General features: G+C 41.4%; 1 protein-coding gene across 2 annotated transcripts in view; it reads left to right on the forward strand.

The window, feature by feature from the left end:
- Positions 1-13023, forward strand: part of ABLIM1 (actin binding LIM protein 1) — a 143575-nt gene extending 130552 nt beyond the window's left edge. Inside the window, exons 20-23 of one of the 2 annotated variants that reach the window (XM_027812088.2) lie at positions 211-218; positions 1473-1547; positions 4491-4571; positions 5913-13023. In XM_027812088.2, coding sequence (XP_027667889.1) covers positions 211-218; positions 1473-1547; positions 4491-4571; positions 5913-6026 — 278 coding nt within the window. In that variant the 3' untranslated portion in view covers positions 6027-13023. Of the gene's footprint in view, positions 1-210; positions 3181-4490; positions 4572-5912 lie in introns of those variants that run through there. The other variant, XM_055719883.1, reaches the window with a different exon arrangement.
- The last annotated feature ends 680 nt before the right edge of the window (positions 13024-13703 follow it).

Here is a 13703-nt window from a genome sequence, read left to right on the forward strand (position 1 = left end):
AAACCTGCTTGAAATGAAAAGGGCTGCAGTATTTGAAGTGTTTGGCTCTTTACAAAGTCCGAAAGCAGGAAGGTTGCTGGCCTTAGGGGATCGGGTGGGATTTTGAAAAGAAAAGGTAAACTAGAAGACACAAGGATTATCTGGTAGGTTGTGACTGATTTCTGTTCTTCCACGCTCTAAAGCTGATGAGATTTCTCTTTTGCTTTTCAGATTTCCAGGTAGAGTACGGGTTTTCATCAATCAACTGACCACAGAACTAAAAGCATCTACCTATTGAAGTCTGAATTTCTGCTGCAGGGAAGGGTTTCTTAAGACAGTAGCTTTGATTTTCTTGCATGTTTAAGCATAATCACCAATGTAGATTCATATCAACAAAAAACAGGCACAGCCTCAGATTCTTCCTTGTTACCTCCCCAGAACTGGGTTGAGACATCTCGCACCAGTTCTGGGACTTGCTCTGTAAAAATCCACTGTCTGTTGGTATATGAGTTATCTGTAATAGTTCCCTCTGGACAGCTGAGGGTGGATTTATTTCCAGCCTCTGTAGTACCAACCTCAGAGACATACAGTGTCTCTTCTGGAGGCAATTTTCTCCCAAACCAGGAGCCTTGAATTCCTTGTTTTTACCCTGGAATTTGCTCTCCAGACAAGGTGGCTGATCAATAGTTTTCTACAGTGCTGCCATCACAGATGAGCGAGTAAGAGGTGTGCTTGCAAATATAAATCCTTTTACTCCAAATACTCTCTGCAGGGTTTTTTTCCAGAATGGCTTGAGTCCGGTTGGCTCCTCGGCAAAATCCCAATATGAAATGGGAATTTAAGAAAGGGGTTAATTACTTGGATAATTTTGTTAATGGTATATCAAAATCATCATGATTGGAGAAGAGAGTAAGATTATGGGAGGAGAGAGGAGTTGTCCATGTATTGTGCTCAAAATATTATTTCTTTAGAAACAGTACCTGTGTCAAAACAGCACCTTTTTACCCTATTCCTGTTTGTGGTCATATTAAAAATTTCCAATTGTGAAGACAAAAAAATAAATCCCTCAGCTGATACGGTGACAGGAAGGAAAGCCCGGAGGTGTAAGAGTGCTTTGTATGCTCGCGGGTGGGATCTGAATTAATGCTTTTGCAGATTTTTCCACTTAGTCACTGGGGTGGGAAAGGGCCCACCACTCTCTTGGGGTCTGCAGCATCCACCTGGGAAGTGAGGTTGGTAGGTTCAGTGGGGAGCTACTGCCAGCCTTAGCAGTGACAGGAGGCTGGGGTGGTAGAGAGGATCAAAGGTTCCCTCTGCGTGCCTCAGGGAAGTAGCAAGCGGTAGCCACGGCAATGATCTGTATGATAAGACTAAATATAAAGACTCAAAGGAAGTCTCAGGGCAAATTCTCCTTTGTTTTCACCACTACTTGAGTGCCTTTACCCTCTGTGTGTGTAACCTGTGTGTCTGATGTATACCTGTATCTGATGCAGTCCCTTCCGGATGGTCATGTCCCTGGAATGAGAATGGACAGAGGAGTATCTATGCCTAACATGTTGGAGCCAAAGGCAAGTGCAGATGTTATTCACTTTCCTTCAAGACAGTGAAGATTTGACTGTGAAATTCAGATAAAATATGGGAAATGTCTTAGTTCCCTTGTTTTTCTTTACCTCACCTCAGTCCCTGCTCCTTATGTGCCAAACCTCTCCCTTTGTTGTGGACTTTGCCTGTTGCAGGCGTTAGTACTCGGGCAGGCTGAGGGTAGCCCGGGTGTGCTCCTTGGGTTAAGGAGGCTTTTCTAGAGACAAAACAGAGATACTGAAGATGCCCAATAGCTAGGTCTCTGTCAAGCTTCCACTAGCCAAAAAGCCGAACTTGATGGGAAGGTCTCTCAGGTCTGACAGGTTGGAAAAGTGATGCAGATTATTGTGGCTCACAACACACTGTTGAAGCCATCTTAATTTAAAAATTAATGAATACATGGATCTGCGTTTCAAATTTGAAGTTAGATACCCACGTCTGTCTGGATCTGTTCCTTAGCTCTCAGCACTGTTAGCCTGACACCATTCAGTAATGTTGAATTCCCCATATAAGAAATTATTCAGGAGATTTCTTGGGAAAAGAGGCGATATCAGCTGAATATAATTTAAGATATAAATTTAAATGCTTTGGCAGCTATGTCTAGAGATACAGTTGTTCATTCAAAAATGAACACAGAGAGAGAGGATTCAACCAGGGCTGTGTTTTAAGTCTTCTAACTTTATCTGTTGCTGGTGAATCTTTCAAGAAATCGTGATTTTGCCAAAGTTACAGGGATCAGCATTTCTGCAGTTAAGCGAGGAGCTCGTTTTTCAAACCGGATTACTACTTGTGCTTCCGAGTCACCTCCAGACAAACTGTATAAGGCAATAACCCAAGTTATATAAGCTAAGACCGCAGTGCAATGTATATTTACAAGTGGTTTTATATATTATATAAATAAGACTTTGGGGACATCCCCAATTCCTGAGATACTCCTTTTTATTCACGCTCCTTTTTATTTCAAATAAGTTCTTTTTCAGTGCAATAGAAATTCTTACAGCCACCACTGCTGTTGATGCACCCAGTGATTTAGAATGTTATTTTGGGTAACAAATTCTGTCAGTATTATTAGTGAAAAAATTTATGGGAATTCTCATGAGGTAATAGATCACTTTCTGTTGATGTTTGTAAAGATGATGCCAGACCCTCAACATGTGTAAATTGGCAGGTTTTTTATTCATGCCAATGGTCCAACACTAACTTAAACCTGATAAAGTAAAAGAAACCAACTCAAAGTCAGCGTAAAAAACCTGAAAAGTGAAAATTAGTAAATTTAAGAATGAGCAAATCTTCCCAAATGGTTCTCCAGAAAGGACAGAATTTGTGCATCCTGCCAACCCAGATAGAGACACGCCTTGTTGTGAATATCTAAATATAAAATGTACTTAGGATTGTAGATCTTGACTTAAACTCTGCCTGTTTAAATATGAAAAGTTACATTTTAGTTTCCTATAATGCTGTATAGGTAGCCATTTCCAGTATCAAACATAAGCAATGTATAGACTTAATTGTACAATTGTGACAATGTTAGAATCTCCTAAGAATCGTATCTTACAATTGGTATGTAAACACACGTTATTTAAATTATTATTACTTACAATAAACTCAGTGGTGTGTTCATTGCTGCCTGAATCTTATTTATTGTATTTCTGAAAAGTTCATTGGGATAATTGCTAACAATGGAATGAACTTAATTGCCTAGTAATTGCACAAAAATTGACAAAAGTGGATTAGGTTGAATTTCTTCTGATGTTAAAATCATTTAATTAATAGCATTTGAGAATAGCTCAGCTATCTCTCCAGGAGAGTTTTGGTGGTCTCGCTCCTGTTCCCAGTGGGCAGGTAAAGACCCATAAATAATAGTAAAGGCTGAGCCAGTTGCCACTGAAGTCTGCAGAAAAACTTCATTGACTTCAATAGGGGTTGGACAAGGAGTCTGGGAATGCTGTTTTCCTACTTGGCAGAGATACGCAATGAGAAGGGCTGTAGAGAGGCTCTGTTAGATAGAACATGAGCTCTCCTGAGTCATTCCAGGCATTTATGGAACTGTCTGCCCAAACAAAAATAATCCTAAAACAGGGTTTTATTTGCAGGGATGATTCCAGAAACTGATTTTAAGGCACATGGTTTTCTGAAATCCTTTCTAAGCAGCGTTGTTTCTATTGGATTAAACTGATTTGAGACCCACTGACAGCGAACATTTTACTTCAAAGAACTTGTACGCATAAAACAAAAGCAAAATCATTTATGCATTCAGGAATTGATTATTGGCCAATAACTGATATGTATAACTTCTGGATGTTCTTTGCAATGTAAAGAGAAATCAAGGGAAATGCTAATGGGAGATGTGCTGGACACATAGTCTTCTGAAGCAGATGAAGGTGCATAAAACAAATATGCCTACAAAAGTATCTCCTTTAATCCATGTGTGTATGGCACAGCCAGCAAGCACAGTGAGCAGTTGCTTGAATTCTTTAACTATCCAAAAGGCAAAGAAAATCACGTGATGGTTTCTGTTGAATGCAGTGGCCCCCACAAATTAATATCTTGCTTATTCAAATTTGCTGCTTTTTTTTATGTGCCTTCATCTGTTTCATCTTTTGAAGTCCACTGAGTGTGTGTCCTTAGAGCTGTCCACACTTTGCCAGCCATCACTTAAACCAATGATTGACAAATAAATTTACCTTAATAAACTTAGACATTGATGGATGGAAAGTATATTGGCTAGAGAGGACTCTGACCAAAGCCAACTGATGTATTATATGCACCATAAAAATCAGTGGGGTGGGCAAGTACATAGTGGCTCTATAATCTGAGGCAGTTTGATACTAAACAAGTTTTTTTTGGTTATGAAAATGAGACACATTTTGTTCTTTCTGCTTTAGAATATAAATACATCTCTTTTTCCCCCTTTTATACGTTGTTAACAGATTTTTCCATATGAAATGCTCATGGTGACCAACAGAGGGCGAAATAAAATACTAAAAGATGTAGACAGAACCAGGCTTGAGGTAAGAGAAGCAAGTTCCTAAATGCTCTTTCCTGCTGAAGTTGTTTGTTGTTGCACACTTGGAAGCTCAAACACTGAAGTGTGGGTCCTTGTTAGACTGGTAACATTTCTCAGCACTGAGCAGGGAAAGAGGAATCGGACAGTGGGAGGAAGCAGCTGCATCTCCATGAACAGTGCTGGGCCAGGAGTCCCACATCTCTGTCTCCCTGCTCATGGACTGAGCTTCTCCCAACACCCCTATGTTTTCTAGCAATTAATTATATACTTGTAAATTGGTGAAAGGCCCAAAACTTCTGGAGTGTTTTGTGGTCATAGGATCCATTTTGGAATGCAGCAATACTTTGTTTGATCTTGGATCTCTTAGCTAAAAGTCCGTGACAGCCATCCTTGAGGATCAGAAGTCTAACTTTCTTTAACTCAGCCACGAGTCTTATGAATTAGTTAGACTGGCTGATATCCAAAAATATGAGGACTTAAATCTCTGCCAACGAATAAAAATTGTCTACAGCTTTGTGGATTAGAAAGACTTAAGCAGCCCAGTGGAAGGCTGGGGATGTTTAAGTCATTTGTAGTTAATTTTCTGTGGAGATGAATGTAAGGGGCTGTGAAAATTTGGGTAAGTAACCATTTATGCACATTTTTATACTAGTAGATACATGATCATCGGTTCAATGCTGTGTTACATTAGTGCTAGAGGGAGACACTTCCCCCCTCCAGTATGCTCTAAAATGGCTGAACAAGAAGTAACTTGTGCACAAGACCACATCAAAAAATGTTTCATTGGCCATAGAGAAATGTGCTGGACAGCTAGTGTGGCCAGACGTCTGTCTTCTCAGAACTTTGAATGTAGCATGTCAACCTGCAGCCCTTCTGCAAAGCTCTCCTGAAACCCAGTGTCTGTTGGAACTTCCAGATGTAAGCAGAGGTTACTAGCTAAAGCCTGGGACGGGCGTGCAGGAGCTGGTTTTGTTCTCTGGTCTGTCTCTGCTTGTTGGGTGACTTCAGACAGATCATTTTTCTGTCTCTTGCTTATTCAGCAACTGAAATAGTTCTCCTGATTTCCTCTGTAAACTTCTCAGTCTTAGGAAATTGCAAAATTGTATTGATTCATTGAGCCACCCTCGCTCATGAGGACTTGATTACGTGTATTGTCAAAGCATTATTATTTCCTGCAATAGCTCTTAAACAGTGACATGATATCCCTAAGGCACTCCTTTCTCCTGTTGTGTCTCTTTGGCTTTGACTGACCATTGTCTTCTCTCCTTTTTTTTTTTTTCTCTTTTTTTTTCTTTAAAAAAAAAAAAAAAACAACCAAAACCAACCAAACACCAAAAAACCAAAGCGTCACTTAGCACCTGAAGTTTTTCAAGAAATATTTGGCATGACGATACAGGAGTTTGACAAGTTACCTCTCTGGAGACGCAACGACATGAAGAAAAAAGCAAGACTCTTTTAATCTCCTTTAAACAAACCAACAAAAAATGATGCATAGTGTCATACAGTCCAAACTATTTGAAAGCAACTACTTATCCACCAAAAAGGGAAAATCACGTAGTGGCACCTCTGTATGCAGCAACTGAACAAGATGAACATTTGCCCGCCTGAAACACAGGGAGAAAATATCTGGGCTCAGAAATAACACTGATAGGTTTCAGAGGTGTCACCCTGTTACATAAAATTATACAAGATAGGGAACTGCTCTGTTCTTCTCCCTCAATGATACTCCCTTTACTTCTCTCCACAATATGATGGACTTTATTGCTAGAGCCAGGAAGTGCCCTTAGGATGCCTTGTAGACTAAAGTAGTTGTAACCACTTCAAGAACTGGAAAAGAATATATATATATATATAAAAAATATATATATATGTATGTGTGTTTGCGTGTGTGCGCACATGTATTTATATCTATCCATCTATCTCTGTGTGTGTATGTATGTGTATATATGTGTATATATGTGGAGAGAAAGGTAGATGCTCTGTAGTGAAGGAGAAGCCCTCTGTAAGTTATCTACGTGGTCACATTAAGTCTTTCACACAACTGTTTCTTAATTGGCACCCTTTTGAAACGTCATCTTCTTGGTGTGGTACAGTCTGCAAAGGTGGGCAGTCTGCTCACTCACAGTACATACCAGTTGAATTTGTGGGAAATGGACTCCTTGTACATATTTGCTAGGATATAGGAAGTGGATTGCTGTGTCTGTTGTCAGTCTTCCCTCTTCTACACTTTCTGCTTGAATGAATAAGGCTGGAGCTTAACCAGTCCTTTGAATAATTTAGGATCACTTAAGTAATGGGAATGATGGAGAAGAGTCAGTTTTCTTGTCATTTAGTCCGGGAGATGGGTGGATGGGGGTGGGAGTGACAGAGTGAGAAAATGCTTTTCTAAGTGTGCCCTGGTTTGCACCCAGAGATTTCAGGACAGACTCCCTGCTAGTAATTACTAGTACAGCTCATCAGATTGCAGTGGAGTTGTAGGATTTTACATCAGCAGGGAATATGGTTCTCTGCAAGCTAACACATAGATTCATCCCTCTTGGGGAGGAATGTTTATGAATTAAAAGGTACCATCAAGGTGCCATGCTCTGCCAATAGAGGCTTTTTGATTAAATTGCGGTTGCTGTTGTCAGTATGGCACAGTGCATGGGGCCAAGCACTCTTTTTAGTTAATGTAGTTTTTCACTTGTGCTTGGAAAAGAGGGCACAGACTTTTTCTTTTTTCCTCTTTTGAAGCGTCAAAGCTCCAGCCTTGGTTATTTTTATTTCCCTTTGTGCCTGACTTGGTTTTTGAAGACAGAGTAATCATGCAAGACAGTTCCTGAGCTGCATTAAACTCCTTTACTGCTTTCAGTCTTCTTCCAATATGCTGCAGCTTAAAAAACTGCCTGTATGTACCTTAACTGCTTCTGAGCAAGTCCTATACAGAGGAGGACATGAGCACCAAAGTAATTGAATGAATGCATCGTGGCTGCAAGGTCAGCTTTTTCTCTTCCTTGGTGCTTAACCGCCAATGCATACTGCACTAATAAGCCCATCTCCTGATACGGGAGAGGGTTACATAGGTTCTGTGTCTGTTAAAGAATATCAAGGTTTCGGTTTTAATGCAGAAACTTTTGGCACTGGAGACATCAGAGCCTTTGTATTTTCTGTTATATGAGACATTGGTATTAAAATCTGGAAGTCAGGAAGGGGAAACAGTCCCATGTAGTTGTGAGATTCATTATCACCGTGTTGAGTTCTGCCTATCACCAAATGGCATTTCACCATGACCTGTGCAGGACAGCCCGAATCCTGCTTCTTCTTTGCTGGTTTAGGAAATCCTGTTGCAACAGATCACTGTGGTTCCTTTGATAAAATCTGAGTTGAAGATTCAGTATGTGACAGACAGATACAAGGGGTCAGCACCTGCTCCGTGTCCCTAGAGCTAAAGTCTGGGGGACAAGCTGGAGAATATGCTGCCATGTAGATCTGGCATCACAGTCCCCACTGAAAAGAAGTCCTCAGTGAACACTGTGACATGTGCAATTGTGAGCAAGCTCTCCTGGATATTACTGAGAGTGCAGCATGGATCAGTTCAACATGTTTTACTTCATTTTTTTTAGAACAAGCATCTGAAAGGGGTTTGAGGAATGCTGAGAAGGAAATGGGAATGTTAGGGGCACTGACAGTTTGAGATGTGTTTTTGAGTGACTGCTGAAACCAAATCCATACGACAAAAGAATAGCAGTGTTTTACAGTCACAGGCTTTGTGAAGGCTGGAGTCTCAGAAACTTAGTGTTTGTCACCTGCAAGGTGTGGCTTAACTTTGAGATGGACATTTGAGGTTTAATGCATTTGAAGTATTAAAATTCTCTAAATTTTGCCAGCCCACATCCTACAGACAATGCTGTGCTGCTGCCTTCCCAACACAGTAGGCATTGCAGGTCTTTTAGCCCAAGTCACCTTGATAATAAACCTTTTTGATCTGAAGACCTGCTGTCTCAAGGATATGAGCTGCCAGTCTGCATTTCTCTGTCCCCATCTCTAGATTACTATTGAACTTCTCACACAATATATGAATACTTTATCCAGTCATTTCAGAAATGACTAAGCCAGGTTGTTTTGCCTCCTCTCACAAAAAAAAAAAAAAAAAAAAAGTTTGTTTTTTTCTTTTTAAAAAAGAGCCCAGCCTCCTAGCCTGTGAAGAATGACAGGGTAATTTGTATCTGCCTCATCAGCTGAGAATTTTAAAGTGCAATTGCAGCTTGGGAAGGAATGAAGAGGAGCCAGCTTAGATGCTGCTGAAACAATAAATCTCTAACTGGATTTTTGGGCCACTGCTGGCTCATATCTCACTGCTGTGGAGTATAGTCGCTCAGCTCACAGCCCTCTTCACTAGACTAATTACTGCTTTATTTCTGATTGAGAACATGAAGGGTTTTCTGAGCTGCAACTTCATGCCTGTAGTTAATTCCCCTTAACTATCGCAGCTATTTACATATAGACAGACCCCAAGATATTGCAACCACGCTGTAGCCAGCCACAGGGAGCGGAGGGGGTGGGGGTGTTTTCTGTAGTGGGCTGTTAGTTGTCACTGCAACATTTCTGTTTTTTCATCTGGTCTTCCCACCTAATAAAAACCGAAATGTACCTCCTGGGAGAATTTTCTTTGTAAGCAATGAATCATTTTCCTAGTATCAATTGAGTAGCGTTTTCTTGGGCACTTCTTTTTAATTTCCCTCTTCGGTATTCCCTTGAGACATGTCAGGAGTTGTTAAAGGTCCCTTCCAACCCAAACCATTCTGTGATTCGATTAATATGCTTTAAGTGCATGCTTGCATTCTTCTGTCTCCTGCAAAGCATTTGAGCTTCTGATAAAGTCCCATCAAACTCGGTACTGTCAACAGAATGTCATTGACAAAAGCACTGAAAACTGATTGCTTTTGTTTTATCTCCCCCTTTCTGCTTTAGGAGTGATGTAAGAGCAAGGACCTGTCGAAACATTACAGAGTAACCACACGTAATGTGCGAAATGGCATTATGTACACATGCAGGTTCTCAAACACAGGTGCACATGTAGCATGCACACTCCCCATTTGGAGTTGAGGTACTATGTGAGTAGTTAACATGGAATTTCCAAATAGTGCGTAGTGGTGAATACATAGTGGTCATTAAGTTACGAAGTTTGTCACTTCCATACATGCTTGTATCTGCAGGGCTCGTGGATACCTGTGGTGTACTGAGTGTGCAAAAGGTGAAAGGGTCAGTCTCTCAAATCAGGGAAGTGCCAGGCTGGCCACAAGTGATACCATAGAAAAGGCCTCCCTGGGTATATGTGAAGGTTTCCAGCACCCAGCCCTGGCAGTGCTTAGGTGGAAGGGTAATACCCTGTGCAGTAGTCTTCATAGTAACACGGAATCCAGAGATCTGATTACTGGGTTTGGTGACCTCTGCAGATACTGGTCTGATAACTTCCATATGAACAAGTAGAGAACTGTTTCCGTGTTACAGTGGGAACAGCTGGCCATGTCCTCTATACATGTGCCTTAACAGCATAAGGTTCAGCCTACTGTGAGTCAGAAGTTGAAACAGATATGTTGAAATAAGTATGTTGTTCATAATCTCTGATGGTAGTAGAATTAAGCCAACTTGAAGAGCAGATCTGGAAATTACTAAACTGTCCACTATTTCTCAATGAAGCGATGTGATCTACTGTGGCCTCAGTTCAGGAAGCTGAACGTAGGTAGCATCTCAACTCTGCCAGTGTCCTATCCAAAACCTGCTAAACTTTCTGTACAACTGCAAGTCAGTTCTTGTGAAGTTTGCTCACAGAATTTCTTCCTTTTTTTTTTTTCTTTTTTTCTTTCTTTTTTTTTTTTTCTTAATTACACCAATGTCATGCTGGTTTCATTTCAGACATTTTAGAGGCATCTCAGAGATATATTTGTTTTCATTTTGGTTAGTAGCCTTTCATGAAATATGGTTTGTGATGCTTTGTGGACGTAGCTGCACTGTGCTGCAAGAGGTTAGACTAGGGGAACAGGAAATTTCTTAATAGCTGCATGTGGGAAAAGATAGCTCTGTGGCTCTAGCAGTGCTTTTACTTCTGTCAAGACAGATGTCATCTCTCCTTGCAAAGTCCAATAGCCCTAAGTCTGTGGGCCCAGCACTGAAGTGCTTGCTGCCCTTTCCCTGTTGCAATTTGGAAGTCCTTTCTCAGCCCTGTAGTTCAGATGTCTTGTTGTTCAGGGGAGGTCGTTAGGAGTCCCTTTTGTAAAAGTTTGTTATGCTGAAATCAGATACATTTTGAATTTGATACATTTGAAGTGAAATCCCTTTCCACCAGCCATGTTTTTCCTGGTCGGGTAAATCGATGGATGGAGAAGGATTACGTTCTGGGAAGAAGGAGAGCTGGCATAAGCTTGATTTCTCCAGGGTTTGCCAGTGTGGTGTTTAGCAGACCTAGAAGAAAACACGGGCATGAGCCTGTAGTACCTATTTCAAATTGGGTGGGAGAGTCAAGTTTGGAGTCCAGAGTCCATAGCTTACAAGCATCTACACTGAAATTAATGCTATAAAGTGTTAAAACAAGTGACAGAAAAATTAACCAATTTTTTTTTACCAAATGGTAAAAATATGAACATCCTCTAAACTCATCTTGAAATGACTTACCTTGGCTCATGCTGACTTAGGAGGAGATCTTGGCATATTTGGGCCATAGCCTCGTAGAGCAGGCTAAATGGAAACCAGCCTTTCCCCCACTCCATGATTCACTGCTTTCCTTCGGAAGGCATTTGTGGAGGAGGATGTCCACATCCTGGAAGTCACCTATGGCGGTGTGATATACCAGTCAGTGTGGAAACAAGTGCAGGAAACAAGAATATCAACTCATCTGTCCTAGTGTGAAATGCCACTCATCTTTCCATGCCAGAGACACGCTTAGGGCTGGACCCCACAGCTCCCTTCCCCATTCAATTAGCCCCAGGTCATGGCCCAGTTCATGCCCCACCAAACTTTTTGGCCCTGTCAAGACACCTGCTGGACTCCAGCATAGTCTTCAGGGCAGACCAGCAAGGGCTGGTCTTGACAGTATGTGTTATGGTTTTACCCCATTGCTATGTAATGAAGAGTTAGAGCGAGCTACTGAGCACTGTGATAGCAGTACAACGCGCCTTTCTCTTGGTGTAGAAACACCCCTGTCGCTGCGGGTTGCAGTGCTGCTCTGGCTGGTGAGTTTTGCCTTGTGATTTCTCCCACACACCTTTATGTGCTTAATAAAATAAGAAAAAAAAATCTATCGCAATGCAAAGATACAGAGTTTTTAATCAGACAACTCTGCTGGCAGGAGCTATGCGACGCCCGCATTTTGGCAGGGAAAGAATAAGAAGTATTAATTTTAATGTAAGCATCAGTGCAGGAAGTGAGAAGGTAATTGGCCATTAATGTTGTTTGCCTGTATGCAAAATAAATTATTTGTTGCCCAAAGGGCTTGTAACAAGGAAATAGATTTCTGCTAATGATTTGCTAAAAAATGCTTGTCTGTGTGAAGAGGTAATACTTCCACATGCATTGCAGTCTGTCTTTGGAGGCAAGAAGAGATGACGGAAGGCAAACAGTGACCTGTTTTGTCAGGATCACCGCAGTTAATACAAGTGTTTCTCCCAGGACTTGCAAAGCTGAGGTCCACAGGACCTTGCTCCGAGGCATTAGGAGATGAGGCATTTCAAGCAGCAGAAGCAGCGATGGGAATTCCAGCGGTGCCTTACCAGGCCGAGTCTCTAGCTCCCTTAGGCGCTTTGACAGGTCCCACTGGACACTTGCCTGGGCTTTTATGGCTAAACACTTTCAGAATGCACTTCCCCCCCCACACCCCCAGATGCAAAACCACTGATATCAGCGGAGCCTCTCACATCCGCACGCTTTGGAGCACGCTTTTTCTCGGCTGGCTAAACCAGGAGAGTCTCTGACCGCTGTGCACGCCCGCAGCAATGAGCTCTTTATGTCATTACCAGATCAGTCCTATCCAAGCAGTGCAGCTTGGTCATTGCTGACAACTCTTCCTGTAAGGGGGCCTTACAGCTGGGGGCTTTTTTTTAAGCTTTGGAAACTGATACTAATTTTTCAAAGGTATATGTTCCTTTAAATCAGTAGATTTTGGCAATAGGGTTTTTTTATTATTTTATTTTCCTCTTCTCCCTCCACATGTTACAAACCAGCGTTTCGGGGAGGTGTCCCTGTTTTTCCATTCATCTGTGAGACAGCTCTCTTTCTGAGTCTCTGTAAAAGTGAATCAATGTCTTGTCCATACAGTAAGTCTGCTTGTATGCATAATGAAAAGTTGAGCTGGATTGCTGTTCTGTACAATTAGTGTTTCCACTGTCATACCGCAAACAGCACATATTGCACCCCTGTGCCACTGTAATCTGCATCACTGTTGTACTCAAGTCAACGAATAAAGTTTGGAGCTTTATTCTTAATTGCTGGATTCATGTTGCCTCATTTATCTGGGGTTGATTTTTTTTTCATTTTGCAGAGTTATATCGAAGTCCTCTTACAAAACAGGATGTGCTCTCAAAAAAGAGAGGGAGGTGAGATATGAACGAGCAGAGCGAGACAGATGAACAGTTACACGGCTTCAGTGTATGGCAGAAGGTTTGAAAATGAACATGAGGCTTCCTGTAACTAACCCCTAGAAATAGATATTCGTACAAACCACATAGGAGTGTTAATTTTGTGTGGTTAATGTGTGGTTTAAAAGAACCCAAGATATTGGTGAGGTCGGCTAGGTCATGCTGTTGGTGGGTTCACAGGCTAAATGATTTCCTTTCTTTATCTGTACAAGTTCAGGTAAAATTTTAGTACCTGACTGGAAAAGATGTTTACATGTCTTAGTACTTAAAATTAGGTGTTGGCTTAATTACACAGAGTTTAAACTTGCCCAGCGTCAGTCTGGGTATAGTAAGTAGGGGAGGATGCCATTCAAAGTGATAGGGCTATAAAACACCTATGAATGTGCTGAACGCCCAGGTCTCCAGCAGACCATAATAGCAGCAGTATTAAGCACACTGCACCTCAGAGGAAGCCTCAGCAATCCCTGTCAGTACTTCAGAAGAAAGACATGTCAAGGGACTTCACTCGTTATTGCATGTAGATATCC

The sequence above is a fragment of the Falco cherrug genome, chromosome 9, assembly GCF_023634085.1.
Source record: "Falco cherrug isolate bFalChe1 chromosome 9, bFalChe1.pri, whole genome shotgun sequence".
Classification (NCBI taxonomy): domain Eukaryota; kingdom Metazoa; phylum Chordata; class Aves; order Falconiformes; family Falconidae; genus Falco; species Falco cherrug.